The sequence below is a fragment of the Nicotiana sylvestris genome, chromosome 6, assembly GCF_000393655.2.
Source record: "Nicotiana sylvestris chromosome 6, ASM39365v2, whole genome shotgun sequence".
In the NCBI taxonomy this organism is placed as follows: Eukaryota; Viridiplantae; Streptophyta; class Magnoliopsida; order Solanales; family Solanaceae; genus Nicotiana; species Nicotiana sylvestris.
Window position 1 is genome coordinate 126,899,079 of NC_091062.1, and position 14,056 is coordinate 126,913,134.

Here is a 14,056-nt window from a genome sequence, read left to right on the forward strand (position 1 = left end):
AATCCCATTTTACAAATTTAATTGTTGTTACCATTTTGACGGTAAACAAACAAGAATGGAGAAGAAAAGGACTGTGATCACTTCCCATTGGCCATTTTTTGATCATAGCATCTTGCTGCACTTTTTCTATTCTAATGTATTTGTTGTTCTCATATCCAACATGTACATAGTATACTGTGGGATCTATTACTTTGGAACAAATTTTTTGAATACTCAATGAAGATAGAAGTGTAAATATAAAAATTCTTAACGGGTTAACGATTTATTCGATAAGAAAATTGAGTAATCTGCCCCCAAACCGTTAAGCAGTTAATTATAAAATCTCAATTTGTTCACTATCCATTACCCCGATTACCTGATACCAATAAGCCAATAAGACATCGGTTCGGTTAATGGTTACGGTTCGAATTTGAACGGCTCCGGCGATGATAGGACCATATTTGCATTTGAGATCTCGAAGCATGAGTTCGAGATCACGACCGGTTTTTCTTAGCAATGGTAACATTCCAATCACTGGGAAGATAAAGGGACCTGGTGGGAGTTTCTTTGTTTTCTGGAAGAAAAGATTAAAGAGAAGTATGAGGAAGAAAGAGATACAGAATGTGACCACAATGGTGAACCAGCTTTCCATTATTCCAGTACTTGTGTTTGTCATCTAAATTTTACCAGTATATATGTACTAGAGACGTACTGAGACTTGCTACGTGTGGGTATCGAAGAAAGAAGGGTAGGATGATAAACAGATGTTGAAAAAAAAAGGAAATTAGGAAGAGTAGAATTAAATGTTTCTTTATTATGACTCCCGCGTCCCCTCTCTGTTTGTAATCAAAGTGTTTGAACAAGACGGCAAACAACCAAGCTTTTAGGAGGTCAAAAATACTTTTTTTCTTTTAAAAAAGTACTTTTAAAAAAATTTAAGCTGTTTGGCCAATACAGAGAAGTACGCCAGCAGCAGAAGCAGTTTTTTTTCTTTTGGGAAGCAGCAAAAAATTCTAGTTTTTTCCAGAAAAAGCAGAAGCAGAAGTGAAAAATTAATGTATTCAAGACAAAACTATCCTCATTATAAATTTATATTTTTCAAATTATCACTTACAAATGTAAGTTTTTTCTTTTCATTTTTGTTTTTAGTTTTTACCATTATTTTAAAATTAAAGATATCATATCATATACATGAATCATATTGTAACTTTCCAACTTCTTTATTGACTTTTTTTGTTTTTGATTTGTTCTTTGTGTAATGTCTTGTAATTTTTCAAATTATCTTCTTCTTTTTTCACACTAAAGCAAATTAGCTACATCCTTCTTTGGATTATCAAATCTCTTCCTAAAAATAATCATTTATAATTTCTTCTGTTATATGCTATTAGTTCCCGATCGTTAAAACAGTTATCAAATTTAATTTGTGAAAATTACCTACAAATAGGTAATAAATTTACAATTCCATCGCATAATCTATCTATCTATATATATTATCAAAAGAAGAAAAGGCATCACAGATTAAGCCAAGTGGCAGCCTGAAAATAGGCCATTTGGCAATTTAGGACAAAGTTAGTAAGATTAGGTAATACTAATTAGTTTCTTTTTGAATTTAAATTTTAAAAAAATTACATTTATGTGTTGTTAATAATTAGTCACTTTTTTTGAATTTAAATTTAAACATACTTAACTATCTTTTTACAAAAAAATTATTTTTATATATTTAAAATTATTTCTATTTTACGTTAAATCCCATCTTTCAAGTTTGACGCTCAGAATCATCTAGTTACAATTACCATGGCTATACATAATTTCATCTGATGACATTCTTCTATCGATAATGAATTCAATTATTATGCTAATGAAGACATTACTGCTGAAATTGAGGAATGAGATGGGCCTTCTGATATTCCTTTAGAAATGCAACGCAATTTTTCTACTAATATGGAGACGTTGTGTGATAGACGTAGAGATAAAATTGTTGAGAAATATTATCATGTGTGAGTGACTTTACTTATTATTTCATGGTAGATTATCAATATATAGTAATTTGAGGAATAGACTTCTAATTTATATTGAATGATGTATTTTGATGATTCAAATCACCATGTAACAATAAGTAATTAATTACACTAGATAATAATATATGCTTTGGTATAACTATATATGTAAAATTGATTTAAATCTTTAATATGTTTGTTTACTTTATGTTTTATATTTTAATTAAATTAAATAAAAAATAATAAAAGTCTATTACAATAAATTTTTGAGTTCATTTTTCTCTTTAAAAGAATTATAAGACCTAGGTACTATTCTTTTTGGTAATTTGGCACTCAAAAGTACTTTTTAGAAAGATTGGTCAAACATAATTAGTTTATCAAATGTTGCAAAAACTACTTCTTAAATGAATTGGCCAAACATAAACTGTTTTTTTCCAAAAGTACTTTTGAAAAAAGTACTTCTCAAAAAAAGTACTTTTCAAAATAAGCAGATTTTGGCAGCTTGGCCAAACGGGTGTAACAGGAAACGCCTATATGACATTTAGAGCCCGTTTGGATGTGCTTGTTTTAAGTGACTTTTAAGCCAAAATAACTTTTAAGCCATAAGTTAGGAATTCTAACTTTTGGTTTTTGGCCTGTTTTTGTTATTTTAGCCTAAAAACAAGTGTTTGAAAGTACTTTTTTACTTTATCCAAACACTATCAAATGACATAAAAGCAATTTTGACTTAAAAACACTTAAAACAAGCCAATCCAAACGGCCTCTTAGTTGAACTCTGATCACTAATGTAGGAGTTTATTTTAGTGCAATAAAAAAATGAGGATGACAGCTAGCGTATGGCTGGACTGATTGAAAAATTCTTAAGATTTCTTATTAGTAAAAGTCTATCTTCTCCCACAACTATGGCACGTCACCTTTATAATATTAGTGTTGTATAAATCTGTTATAACATGTTAGTTTATACTCGCAGTAATTTTTATGAGAAACATGCAGGAAGGGTTGACAGACAAACAAAAAATTACTGTTCTATTGGGGTTATTTCACGTATCGTTTGATCTGCAACTAACAGTATATTTGTTTATTATCTTATTACGGTAATATGGATTAGATTTTGCTGCTCTTTTTCTGCAGTATCCGGACACGCGACATGAGCGTGAAAAATCAGTTTTCATTTTAGGAGTAAAATCAGTTATTTTTGGGTAAAACAGAGAGACTCTTCTCCTATTCTAAAACTCACTGATCCAATTATCGGATTCTCGCCAGATACGTCCATTAAAAGTGTAAAACGCTTCTTGTTGAAAGATTTTCAATTTTTAGGACTGGAACTCGAGACATCTAGTTAAAGGGATAGAATCTCAACAATCCGACTCACACCCTTGGATAAATATAAACTTTGCAATTTGTTATCATAAACACTGATTATACAGTACTACTTATAAAATAGCAACCTCTATTCAGAGCGAGAAAAGCCTTCATTGACAGCCCAAATCAATACCGCCATTATTTTCCTCTTGTCTTTTATTTCTTTTTCTTTCCAAGAAATGGATTTAAGGAAACTTGTTGGCTTGCTTCTATTAGTTTTCATATCCCTTATGGAGATGCTTTTCAAGAAAATTGCAGTTTCGGTATTAAGTTTCGTGGGGTTTTCTGATTCTCAAAGTTCACCATCGAATAGCAGGGAATTGCAGAGAGTTGTTTCTTCACCAAGAATCAGACTAAAGGATGGAAGATGGCTGGCATACAGAGAAAGAGGAGTTCCAATGGACAAATCCCTTCACAGAATCATCCTTGTCCATGGGATTAACAGCTCCAAAGATAAGGATTTTCTTGCAACCCAAGTATGACTAGCTAACACCCTTTTCTAGTAATACAACATTTTACTTTCCTAATCTTGAAGAATTATCGTACTAGTCTCCTAGGAATTAAAAGTATGTTTGCTGCTCCTTTTTTCTCTTTAACAAGAAAATGCATAAAACCCCAAAAATGCTACTAATAATAACAGAAGTGTGTGATGGTATGGTTGTCATACTTGGATACTCTTCTTCATCTATGTTCATCTTCTATATTAATTTGCGGTTGCCCTATTATGTGTAAAATTTGTGAGCGGGTATATTGATCTATGCCTAATAATTTCTTTTTTAAATTCAAGATGTTAGATTTAGATTGTCACGTCAAAGTATGATGTCAATACTTGAAGGTAAATCGATATCTCCTAGAAACATACCTTGTATGACATTGCATCCTCGATTTCTAGTGAGAGTATTGCACTACTTAATTGCCAGTAATCTTAACATTGTAGTTTAATTTTAACTGACAAATAAATGAGAATTTCAAATACTTACCTTCCATTATTGGAGTTTCATTCATATCTGGTAGAGAATTATATGTTTGCATATCTACAAAGTAATAAGATTATTATAACTAATTGGAAAAAGCCGATTAAAGTAATGGTTTGTTAAGTTATGGTATACTTTGAACGAAAAATTAATATGATGAACAAACTGTTAATACCTTCTTCAGTTGAAGCGTCACTTAAAATCAGGTAATATATTGTCATTGTGCATACCTATGATGAGATTGTATAATATTTATAAGTAATACAGATAGAAGAAAATAAGTGAAGAAAAATATATATGATAAAGATTTTAAATAAAGAGCAGAACGGAGGTAATAACTTTGCAATTCAGGAATTGTGTTTAAATCAGGGAGAAGATGATGTATTCTCATGTCTAGACAATGAGTTGCATATGCATCATTAGTTGTATAAATATTAATCAACTGAACCAAAAATGGTAATAAGAATAAATTATAGTAAAGTAAGTTGTAACAACACAATTGTAAATATATGAAATCGATGATGTTTTGACTAACCATTCAGACAAATGAGGAACTCTTTCTTCACTTTCAACAAAATAATTTCAGTTTTGGAGGGTTCAACTTTATCTATAGAAGAAATTTGTATGTTAGTTTAAGTCAGCTTTTCGAAGTAAAATACATGTAAAAAAATTTACTTTGCATAATCTATTGACTAATTCTATTACGGATCATATTTGTCACAAAAAAACTAAAAATGGTAGAGTGTTTTTCATGTTTCTTTTTTTTTTTCTATATTGAGCAAGAGAAAAATGCAGGCAATAATGTATTTAAAAGTCTCTCCACTCCAGCATTTCCCATTGAAAGTACGAAGTGAAAGCAGAGTGAATAAGAAAAGCAAACAATTTGACCAATAAAATAAAATTATGCAGAAATAGAAATAGCAACAATGACACAGAAACAAAAACAAATGTTTTTTTTTATCTTTGAGATAAAAACTAATACATTCATCTTTCCGTGATAGTATTCAAAGTTTCATCAATTAAAAAGAGTAAACTTAAAAAAAGTGTAGAGTTCAAATTTCTTGTAACATATAATATGATAAAGTGTTCAGGAGTATATAAAATTATTTTTTATACATCGAAAATTATGTTGCTCTTCTGCTATTCAATATGTCATATTCAGTGAATCAGAGAACCAATATATTATAAGAATAATAAAGAGCATGCTTCTCATTATTTGCCGTGAGTAATTTCCTTTATCACTTTAAATTTTTAAGCAAAGTGTTCGAATTCTTAATTACTTATAAGATTCCAGAAGCATATTGTTATAATTGTTTCTAAGAAGTATAATTACAAAGTGACATATATAACTATAAAACCAAGTAACATAAATTGGAGGCACCAGGAGATGATTTGTTAGAAAATAATGACATAGAAATAAAAGATGGTAAAAGTCAGAGCTATTAAGAAAATTACACAAGCTAGAAGATAATAGGAAAATAAATTTGGCAACCCCATAGATTTAAGCAAAGATTTCGATGAGTAAGACTTCCTCAAAGATTACCAATGCTTGCTAGCACATGTAGCACGTGAAACCAAAGGAATTCATAATTTTGCCTTTAAGTTCAAGAAAATAATCAATTATATTTTCTTACCCCATTTATATACAAAGAAGATCAAAGATTTAGTCTAATGGCATTATAGTTATATGCTTGCAAACAAAAAATACATAAAAATTATTTTAAGAGATAATAATGATAATCAAATAACAACGATAGTAATGATAATCAAATAACAAACCTTTGGCAACTGAAGTTTTTTTGCGCCGTTTCTAATTATATATGTTGTATCTGCTTGGTGTGGAAAAGGGGTTGTTTGATTCTCCATGGAGAAGAATCCGTGAAAGTGGATTGCTATGCCTTTTAAAAGAAATTGGAAGTCAGATGAAGTGGTTTCATGATTTTGACAGATAAAGTGGGAGTTCAAAAAAGATCGACTTTTGTTGAGAAGAAAAAAATGGTTTTTGACTAAGCAGTTTGAGTTTGCGCTGTCAGAGCATCGTGGGTCTGAAGCACGAAAACAGTAGATGTTAATATTTATTAGGTCAAAGACGCGTATGGAGTTATATTATGTGTTGGTTTCAGAATAGTATGTTATTTTTTTGAAATTCAAATTAAAGAAAGAAATTAATTTTACCTAATTTAACTAATATTCTCCTAAAATTTCCACATGGCATTTTCTTAACGCGACACTTGGCAAATTCTCATGGCTGACTTCTTTTTTTTAATAATAGATTGTAACATGGTTGTTAAGATACTTCATATTCAGAGAAACAGTTTATTTGTCTCTGAGTTAATGTCTGCCGAAACAATTAATGTTTATGAAAAGCCATTAGATTGATCTACTAACTTTATTCTTTAGGAAATCCTAGAGGAGATGAGGATATATATGCTACAGTTTGATAGAGCTGGATATGGGGAAAGTGGTTTAAATCCGAAACGGTCATTAGAAAGTGAAGCTTGTGATATAGAAGAAGTAGCCGATCAACTACAAATAGGATCAAAATTCTATCTAATTTCAGTTTCTGCTGGAAGCTATCCTGCCTGGAATTGCCTCAGACGCATACCACACAGGCTATCAGGCGTGGCTTTTGTTGTTCCAATTATCAACTACAAATGGAACTCCCTTCCTCATGATTTGATCAAGAACGATCACAATAACAAGCTTTGGCGATTAGTAATTTTGCTCGCACGCTATGCTCCTGGGTTACTCTACTCATTTTTTACACAAAAATCGAACAGTGTTTTCTCGGGCAATTCCGCATTGTTTAGCAAAAAGGACAGGGAAGTTGCAAAGAATGCAAATAGATCGGAAGTTTTTAACCCGGTAAAGTAAAGTTCATCATCCACCTCTCTCAAATCAAACATGAGTTTTGATTCACCATTTATTACATCATGATTATGTTGAAAATGATGACTTGTCTTAATTAATTTGCAGAAACTTTATCCAAAGCAAAGTGATTTTGAGTCTCTTCTCCAAGACTTCACCTTGGCTTATGGAAACTGGGACTTTGATCCACTAGAATTTGGTAATCCATTTACTGATGAAAATGAAAGCTCAGTTCATATTTGGCAAGGTTATGAGGACAACATAGTACCTTGTCGCTTACAAAGATATGTTTCCAAAAGGCTACCTTGGATTCATTATCATGAAGTTATTGATGGTGGACATGCCTTGTGGCATGTTGGTCCAATTGGTGAAGCTATCTTGAGGTCCCTTCTCCTTCGTGAACAAGACACAACGCCACAGACTGCTTGAATGTAATCAAGAATATTATTAGGCCTAATATCATTTAATGAAATTAAATTGCAAGGATCTTTTATTTTTTAATGTGGGTATTTCACTTTTGAGCTTGTTTTCCAATTATAACGCGTACGTTCAGTTTCAGGTCTAGTGATGCACATTTACCACCAAAGGATAATTCTGATATTGATGAGCCTACTATTTCAATTGAACATTCAACAACTCAAGATCCCAACAGTTAATAATCATCATTGTTTTAAAAGGCGTGGGCATAAAGCGAGACGTTCTACATATGCCTCAGCGAGGCGTAAGCCCCGAGGTACGGGTGTAAACCCCATAGGTATTTAACTTTTAATATTTTATAAAATAATATAATTACAGTAAATATTTATAAACAGATAAAATTGCTTAAAAATTGAAGAAAACTATATATATATGTGTGCTCCATCCCCACAAAAAACTAGTCAAAACAATCAATTATACGCTACTTAAAAGCACAAGTAACTTGAGTCGAAAAGAATAAAGTTTTCTACATGAAAGAATAAAAATGATGACTAACCTACAATTTAAACTTTGAACTTGCTGCTATGAAGGAGAATGAAGTTCTCTTTGTATTTGTAAAAAAAAAAAATTGAATATTCGTTGCTTTACGGAGATATTAGCAGACTAGCGGACAAAATAAAGAATTGAAAATGACCATGAATTAGGGTTTCAATCTATAAAAAAAAGTCTTGACTTTTAAATATAATACATTTCAGTTCCTTTTTAAAACTTTTGAGTAATTACCAAGATGAATTTTGAGAATTTGGGTATATATGAAAGACTTATTCAACAATTTTAGTTTTAATTTGATAAAGTCTCTAGGACTTTCGCCTCACTAAAAGAACACGCGTCAAACGCTCGGGCGTACGCCTCCTGAGACTTTCGCCCCACACCAACGTCATCTTGATTTTGATGTATTTGATTCTCATGGTTTCCCAATGTGTTATTACTATTGTTGTCGGCGTTGTTGTTTGACATGGTGACGACAATAGATAAGATATAGCTTAAAAGGAAAGATTATCAGATTCCCGGTAACGGAACCAATTTGTTTAACCAAAAATCTGAGTCTTTGGTCAAAGCTAAAAAGAAATTCGGGTTACTGATAATCAGGAGACAAAAATAAAATACTTTTGAGAACGATGGTAAAGAAGCAAATAGATGTGTATTTCAATAAATTCTCAATAGTATTCCGTGTCCTTACAAATGATGATACTTCTTCCTTTTATAGATAATTCTAGGTAAAGGAATGAAGCCTCAGCTTTAATGATATAATCATGAGTAATAAATGACATTAAATAAGCCGTTATACAATCATTCCTATTAAATACCAATTTTGTAACGTATCAAGTATTTAATAATGAATTTGGACTCCTTTCTGTCATCAGATCTTTGTCTTCAATGCCTTCTAATCCGTTGGCTGTAAATAATTTAAATTGGTACGAGACTCGTATCTATACGTCGTCTCGTGCCTATTTAAATTCTTCTTCCCGTGGCTGTCTCCATCCGTGCCACTTAGTCAATTGCTGCGCTTTGACCATTTAACTAATCCACGTGTCATGCCACATTATCTTTAATATAAACTCAGTTTTTTCCCAATACAGATAGTCCCCCCACTTTCCATTTTTATCAATTAAATAATTAGGAAGTGGATCTTCATGTAAAATGAATTTTTGCCACAATTAATGTTCATGACAGTATTAACGCCTCAGTAGTCTTTTCCATTTAATGTTCTGCCCATGTGTCATTTTCTAATTGATTCCGCTATTCATACCCTTTTTCGAGACTTCTTCATTCTCATTATTTACGAAGTGATAACTGCCTTTATTATAGGCTTTTCATCATTAAACTTCTAAAGTTGACGGTTCCCATTTTACACATAACTTTTTCTTCCTTTGTCTTCTTCACAAATCTTCAGCACATACTTCCTTCTTAACAATGCCTTCTTCAAACCCTAACCGTAAAAAAGTTCCAATTCTAGATCAATTCCCCAACGCCCCTGTTAGACACAGAAGAGGCGGAGGAGGTAGGCTTCGAACAGGGTTAGAATCTACGCGAGGCGGCTCCTCTAGTTCTTCTTCAAGGAGTTCTATCCCAAAAGCCCCTTCTTCTAAAAGTAGGGAAATTCTTGATTCTTCTCAAGAACCCTCAGTTGATGATATAGTTCCCAGCGATTTTTCTTTTGAAAGTGACAAAACGTCTCTTCAAAAAAAAATTACAAATTTAGAAAAAGCCGATACTTACCCAACAATAGTAACCGAGCTTACAATCCCCACCATAAGAAGAGATTGTAACTGGAAGGATAGTCTCCAAATGTCAATTCCTTCCCCAAATCAAAGAATTTCCTCTTTTAGAAGTGGGTATTCTTCTGTTTATACTTACCCCTTCACTTTAGGTTTTAATCCTCCGATTGACCCAGTTATTCTCGATTTTTGTCGTTTCTTTACAATTTGTTTGGCCCAAATCGGTCCATTAGTGTGGAGAACAGTGGCTTGTTTGAGATATTTATCCTCCAAGGCCAATGTCAATTTCACCTTTTCTCACCTCATTCATCTATACCATCCTAACTTAATACGCCATGGGGTTTTTACATTTAACTGCAAGGAACAAAAAAGTTTTGGTAAATCCTGAGGATGACAAAGATCGTGGATGGTATATCCGTTACGTTGTTGTTCGTACGGTGGACTTGATTGGCGAAACAAATATTCCCTTCCCTGAGAAGTGGAATTTTGAACGTAGGTTTCCTTTTATTTACCGTACCTACTTTTGAGAATTTCAAAAGAAAGTTTGTTTTTAACCTCGTCCCTTCTTGGTTTTTTGTAGCAACCATGGGAGATGTGGAACCTATTCCCAACTTCCGTGGTTGGGTAGACTCACTTTTGAAGATTGCTTCTAGGGAGCAGAGAACTTGGAAATCAATTTCTTCCTTACATGGCTGGAAGGTCAAAACACATGGTATCCCCCTTTTTATATGAATTTTTTTTACATGTTAAGCACTTTTTCCTCAACTTTAATCATGTATATCCATCCTTTAATCAGGATTTGGCATTAGAGGAATGACGGCTGAAGTAGCTATGGCCATTCGCATGTCTGCGAATGCTGCTCTTGATTTGGATAAGGCTGAGCCTTGCTGCCAAAAAGGAAAGCTACAAAGGAAAGTTCTGAGGAAGAAGAGGAGGGTACCTCCCTAATTACCAGGCCAAGGGTCAGGAGACGAATAATCATTGATGATGAAATTGAAAACACTCCTGCTCGAACCTCCATCACCGAGCCTGTTTTGATTCATTCTGACGAGGACACCGAACCAAGAGATAATAATGAGTCAATTCAGCATCTTTTTGACAGTGGTTTCAGGAGTGGCGAGCTCGGCCCTGTTTTTGATGAAGCTCCTCTTTCCTCATTTGTTCCTATTTCCTCCATTCCTCTGCCAACCGTAAGTATTTCTTTACCAGTTTTGACGACTTCCGTTCTTTTGCCAGTTTCTACCGCTCCTATATCCGTTCCCTTGGCTGTTTCTACCGCACCTGCTTCCGCTCCTACGTTGGTTTCTACATCTTTTCCTTCCATTCCTTCCATTTGCTCCTCTTCCCTCTGTTCATCATACAGAGACAGGTTCTAGCAGTGGAAGTATGACTATGAGAAGTGTTACTTTGGAGGTTCCTGCCAATCATAGCCTCTTGAGGAAGACCGGTAGAGCCGATGTTTGGCTCGAACCTCTAATTGGAGATATCGAGAAGAAGAAGATGGAGAGCCATAGCTGCTTAACTCTGATGAATGACGTAGTTCATTCTACTTTGAAGATATTTTTACCAACAAGTTTTTTTTTTAATTATCTTTAATCTCTCATTTCTATGAGTTATCTCTGTAGGCTAACCTTATTGGCACGGAATTAATGGGAAGAATTTCCATACTAGAAAGAAAAGCCCGTGAGTCTGAAAAGACTGTCCACGAGGCCGAAGAAATAGCTAGGGGAGCCCAGCTTGAAGCAACCAATTGGAAGGAGCAGTTCGAGAATGCTCAAGGGACCATAGAGGAGTTGCAAGAAGATAAAAATCTCCTGGAGCAGCAAAACCGTGGTTTAACTTCTGAACTGGCAACTGTCAAAGCCTCTTCAAGCCAATTGAAAAGAGACAAAGAGCTTTTGGAATGCTCTTTGTCAGAACAATTATCCAGGGCTAGTGAAGAAGTTAGGGAGCTGAAGGCACTTTTGGCTAGGAAGGAAGAATATGCAGGAGAGTTAGTGCAAAGCTTGACTCAAGCTCAGGCTGACTTACAGACTTCTTCTGACGAGATTCATGCCTTGAAGAGTTCTCATGCTTCTCTTGAAGCTTCCCTTGATTCCCATTTAGCTGAATATCAAATCTTAAAAAACGATCTTGCTATGTGGGAAAAGGAATATGGACTTCTAGAGGAAAATTTTAACATAGAAGTGAGTTGGGCTTTCCTGAAATCTCGTCGTGATGCTTTGACGGAAGCTGCTCAAGAAGGTTTTGACTTGCAGTCTGAACTGGCCAAAGTCGTAGATACAATCGAGAAAAGCCAACAGTCTACTGATACTCCTTCTCCTGCACTTGAAGTTCCTGGAACAGAAGAACTTTTAAATGAAGAAGTGACTACTGCAGCAATTGGGATTACAATTCCTGCTTCAACTGAAACCGTTCATGTTGCTGCTTCTTCAGAAGTTGCCACCGTGCCTGTGGCTGAAAGTGAAATTAATATTGCAACTTCGGATGTGCTAACCCCTTCAATTGGATGATGGTTTTATCCCTTAGTTTTTAAGGGATTTTTTGGTGAAAGTCCCCAGTTATCATAATGGGGCACTTGTATAAACCTTTATTGACTAAGTTTCTACTTAGTCTTTTTAATTATATTAAGAAGTTTCGTTAGTACTTCAATGTGTTCTATTCTTGCCTTTTCCTTACTTATTTAGGACTTATAGAGTAGTTTAGCATTTTTATCCTTTGAAAATGCTTTATGATTCTTCTCATGACTTATTAACATGAGGCTTATAAAAGAGGGCCCTTTTATTTTATCGACACTTAATGAAGAAGACGTCTCAACTTCATAATGGTGTTATAATACGATGAAAGAAATAGGAAAACACACGTTTTGTATGAAACAACTTTGGCAAGTTTTTATTCATAAACTTTTAACAAGTGTTTGACTGTTACATGTATTACAATACATCTACAACTTTCTCGTAACTGTTTTTCTTGTAACAGATTTGTAAATAACATAAAATAAACAAGGTTTTTCTTCATAACCTGTTTCAGTACATAGTCATGACCCTATCTTTACATATTAAGAAGGGTTTGAGAGGTGACTTTGTTTATGAGTTTGAGAGATGACTCTGTTGTTCTCATTGTCACACCTCCTTTTTCCGCACCCGAGGGGTGCAAGGGAGTTTTTTCCAATTAAAGGACAATCGAAACGGGATTGGTTTATTTTTTTCAGAGTCACCACTTGGGAGATTTAGGGTGTCCCAAGTCACCAATTTTAATCCCGAATCGAGGAAAAGAATGACTCCATATTACAGTCTGTGTACCAGAAATCCGGATAAGGAATTCTGTTAACCCGGGAGAAGGTGTTAGGCATTCCCGAGTTCCGTGGTTCTAGCACGGTCGCTCAACTGTTATATTTGGCTTGATTATCTGATTTTATACGAATATGAACTTATGTGCCAATTTTAACTTTTTACCGCTTTATTATTATTATTTCAAAAAATGTGAACATCGCTTAAAACATGTCTTTGGACTGCGTCACATGAAATGCACCCACAATCCGGAACATATTTTATTTGATGTTTTGGGATTTGGATCTAGGTCGCATGAAATGCACACCCAAGTTTTAAGAAAGTAGATTATTAAACACGCGCCTAAAGAGACTATCGTGTTGTTATTTTGGGAAGGCCACGAAATTCGCTAAGCGGCCCTCCTGAATTCTAAGTAAATTTAAAACAAGTATTTACTGAGGGCCCCGCAATTTGCATTTTTTGTTTGTCGAGGCTCGTCCCATTTATTATTTTAAAATGAATTTGCAACGTCATGGAAATGCATCTCAGACCACGTCACAGTCAATGTACCCTTGATTAGAGATACATTTCGATTTCGTTGAGATTTGGATTTGGGTCACATAAATGTGCACCCGAGTTTAGGGAGATAACATTATTAAAGGCGCGCCTAAAGCAACTAGCGCATTATTATTTTGGGTGGGGCCGTGAAATTTGCTAAACGGTCCGTCCCGGAATCTAAGTATTTAATGCATATATTTTGTGAGGGCTCCGCAATCTGTACATTTTTATTTGGCGAAGCTCGTCTCATTTTTATTTATTTATTTTTTTTAAAAGAAAAAGGATAAGGCTAAAATAACTACATTTTGAATACTTTGCGAGGTAATGGGTTGTAAATTGAACTTATTTGATGA

The 14,056-nt window shown here is 33.9% G+C and overlaps 1 protein-coding gene across 1 annotated transcript; it reads left to right on the forward strand.

Annotated features, from left to right (window-relative positions):
- The first annotated feature begins 3,471 nt into the window (after positions 1 to 3,471).
- Positions 3,472 to 7,609, forward strand: LOC104233128 (uncharacterized). The gene is made up of 3 exons (XM_009786453.2): positions 3,472 to 3,814; positions 6,713 to 7,177; positions 7,289 to 7,609. The coding sequence occupies exons 1-3, from the start codon at positions 3,518 to 3,520 to the stop codon at positions 7,607 to 7,609; spliced, it is 1,083 nt and encodes a 360-aa protein (XP_009784755.1). The 5' UTR covers positions 3,472 to 3,517.
- The last annotated feature ends 6,447 nt before the right edge of the window (positions 7,610 to 14,056 follow it).